At 49.5% G+C, this 3,280-nt stretch overlaps 1 protein-coding gene across 1 annotated transcript; it reads left to right on the top strand.

Annotated features, from left to right (window-relative positions):
- Positions 1-569: 569 nt before the first annotated feature.
- On the top strand, positions 570-1,520 carry LOC103574302 (uncharacterized). Its single transcript, XM_008553711.3, has one exon. The coding sequence runs from the start codon at positions 570-572 to the stop codon at positions 1,518-1,520; it is 951 nt and encodes a 316-aa protein (XP_008551933.3).
- The last annotated feature ends 1,760 nt before the right edge of the window (positions 1,521-3,280 follow it).

Below are 3,280 nucleotides of genomic sequence, written 5' to 3'. Positions count from 1 at the left end.
TGATGGAGTCGTTGCTGTGCGCCATCTCGTCCCAACCACTACAGTGGTTATCGATGGGCTGGATGCGGCAACGACAGCTGACGAGGTGGGAGCGGCCTTGCATCGGAGCATCAATGAGGGTGTGGGCGAGCTGAAAGTGAATACCACTAAACCCAATAAATCGGAAGCTGTCCGTGCCTTCATTAAGGCAAGATGCGAAGTCACTGCTACTTTAGAGGCCTTGGGAAAGGTCAAAGTAGGCTGGTTGGTCTGCCGTATCCGCCGCTGGGAACGGCATGATCGATACTTTCGCTGCCATGATCTTGGTAATTCGGTCAGTTCATGTAAGGCGGAAGTTGATCAGTCGAGTCTTTGCTGGCGTTGTGACAAGGCGGACCACCAGGCCAAGACCTGCCCCAATCCACCTCGCTGCCACCTCTGTGCGGCAGTGGGAGACGGGCGATTTGTTGATCACGTAATCGGGTCGAGGCGATGCACTTCTCAGAAAAATGGCTAAGGTGCTGCAGGCGAATCTACAACGGTGCAGGGCATCGCTGGATCTACTTCTGGCACGGTGACAGGACTGCAGAATGAATATTGTTTTGGTATCAGAGCAATACCATTCAGTGTCTGGACCAAATTGGTTCTGTGACCTTTCGGGGACAGCGGCAATTTGGATTCCGGACCTAGGGTCTGTTTCTGTAAAGGACAGTGGATCCAGGGATGGTATTGTATGGGTAGTTACGCCAGCGATCACCTTCGTGTCGTGCTATTTCACTTCCAACGAACTTATCGCTGACTTCCGAAAGAGAGTGAACGAGCTCGAAAGAGTTATTCACAATCTTGAGGAGGAAATCGTGATAGGTGGCGATTTCAATACGAAATCCATCGATTGGGAGATGGAATGGACCGACACGCGCGGTACTGAGCTCTTGAACATGATGGCAGGTCTAGATCTTGTCATTATAAATAAAGGTATCAGTGCAACTTTCCGTAGGGTTGGCACTCGTGGGTCAGTTATTGACCTCACCTTTGCTATCCAATGGATAGCTGCAGTGGTCTCGGACTGGGCCGTTTTGGAGGAGTTTACGGCTAGCGATCACCAATACATCTCGTATACGGTACATGATCTACGGGGAAACCCTGCGATTGTGTCCCAGCGATCAATGAAGCGAGTAGGTTTGAGGGTTTCGAAGCTGGATGAGAGTGCTTTACAAAATGCGGTCTCAGACAGCGTTGAGACCTTTCCCTCTATATCTGCTGAGACGCGCGAATATGTGGAGATGATTGTTGGCCGTACGATGAAGGCTATCGTCTTAGGCTGCGACGCTGCGATGCCTCGAAGTTCCGCGAGCTTACGCGGGAAACCAGTTTACTGGTGGACTGGTGATATCGCGCTGCTCAGGGCTGAGTGTTTGCGTCTTCGGAGGCAAGCACTCAGGATGCGAAAGCGTGATACTGGGCAGCAGAAGAACGGAGAGTATAAAGCGGCGAAGAAGCGACTAGTTATGGCGATCGAAGAGAGCAAAGGGAGATGCTAGAAGGCGGTCTACGAAGAAGTAGATAATGATCTGTGGGGCCTAGGATACCAGATTTTTACTCGAAAATTCATGGGTCACAGTCCAGTATCTCTTATGGAACCTGATGCAATGAAGGAAATAGTCAGTGTCCTGTTTCCGGAGCGCGAAGATCGAGACAGTCCAATTGGGACTATATCTGATGAGGAGTGTCTACCTTTCTCAGCAGCTGAGCTGCTGGTAGTTGTAAAGAATCTCAAAGGAGGAAAGGCGCCGGGCCTCGACAGTATCCCCGTTGAGGTGTATATATACTTACAACTCTTGCATTTCGGTTGGAGTTTTTCCCGCACGATGGAAGCTGCAAAGGTTGGTGCTGTTTGACAAAGGAAAGGGTCCGCACTATACTCCTTCGTCCTTTAGGCCACTTTGCATGCTGGACGTAGCTGGAAAAATTTTCGAATCGTTAATTCGAAATCGACTGAGAATTGGAGTTGCGAATGCCGGTGGCCTAGCAGATAACCAACATGGATTTCGGCTGGGTCGCAGCACAATTGGTGCTATTTCGGAAGCGCTTTCATTTGCTAGAAGAGCTTAGACGGGAAACCATCGATCCCGTCCAGTATGCATAATGATGACATTTGATGTCAAAAATGCATTTAATTCTGCACGATGGCCGGATATTATGAAAGCGCTTCGGAAATTAGGTCTGTCCGAGTATCTCATTTGGATCATTGACGATTACTTACGTGATCGTTTTTTGATCTATGAAACTACTTTTGGCAAGATGATGAAGAAGCTGAGTAGAGGAGCGGCTCAGGGTTCTGTCTTAGAACCGAAACTCTTGATTATCTTTTACGATGCACTTCTACGTCTAGACCTACCGAGTGAGGTGATACTGGAGGGGTTTGCTGACGATGTAGCGGCGCTAATCCTTGCGCGGTCTCACAAGATTGCCCAAAGATTGGCAAGCTTGGTCGCGACCACAGTGGACGCTTGGCTAAATGACTATGGTATGGCATTGGCTAAAGCGAAAACTGAGGTAATAGTAGTCACAGTCCAGAGGTGGTTTCCAAGTACTTTCCGTGCTCTCGTCGTGGATCAACAAGTCGAGAGTGGGAGTTCTCTAAAATACCTTGGGGTGACGATCGACACGAAACTCACGTTTCGCGATCAGATTGTCAGTGTGACTAATAAGGCGGCAACGTTGATAGCAAACGTTGGAGTACTGAGGAGCAGCCGTAGACGGGCTCTCATAAGTGTCTCAAACTCGATAATGCTCTACGGAGGACAAGTCTGGTGTGGGTCACTTAAAGTAGAGAAATATCGTCGGCGACTGGCATCTGTTCACCGGAGAGGCACGCTGAGGATAGCTTGTACTTACCGGACGGTTCCGGAAGCAGCCGTGATGGTCATCGCGGGTGTGATTCCGATCGACCTTTTAGGGTTCCAGAGGAAGCGCATCTGGGATGCCCGTTGGGCTAAGAAGAATCGTTGGAAAGAGTTAAGGCTCGAGAACGCGAGGAAACCCAGAAATTCTGGCAAGAGCGATGGGAATCTGCGGAAACGGGACGTTGGACATATAGGCTCATTAAACGAGTCCGTGATTGGATTTTACGGAAAAAAGGAGAGGTAGATTACTATCTTTCCCAATTTCTGTCCGGTCATGGCCAGTTTAATGAGTACTTGTATCGCATGGAGATCCAAACCGATCCTTATTACCAGTACTGTCCGCAAGCTGTCGACTCTGCCGAGCACACTTTCGTTTTCTGTCAGCGTTGGTCCGA

The sequence above is a fragment of the Microplitis demolitor genome, chromosome 2, assembly GCF_026212275.2.
Source record: "Microplitis demolitor isolate Queensland-Clemson2020A chromosome 2, iyMicDemo2.1a, whole genome shotgun sequence".
NCBI classification, from domain to species: domain Eukaryota; kingdom Metazoa; phylum Arthropoda; class Insecta; order Hymenoptera; family Braconidae; genus Microplitis; species Microplitis demolitor.
This window is presented reverse-complemented; position numbering and strand designations above follow the sequence as displayed.

What these genes read in the sequence shown, in the direction of transcription:
- LOC103574302 (XM_008553711.3), top strand. Translation starts at nt 570, where the DNA reads ATGAATATTGTTTTGGTATCAGAGCAATACCATTCAGTGTCTGGACCA.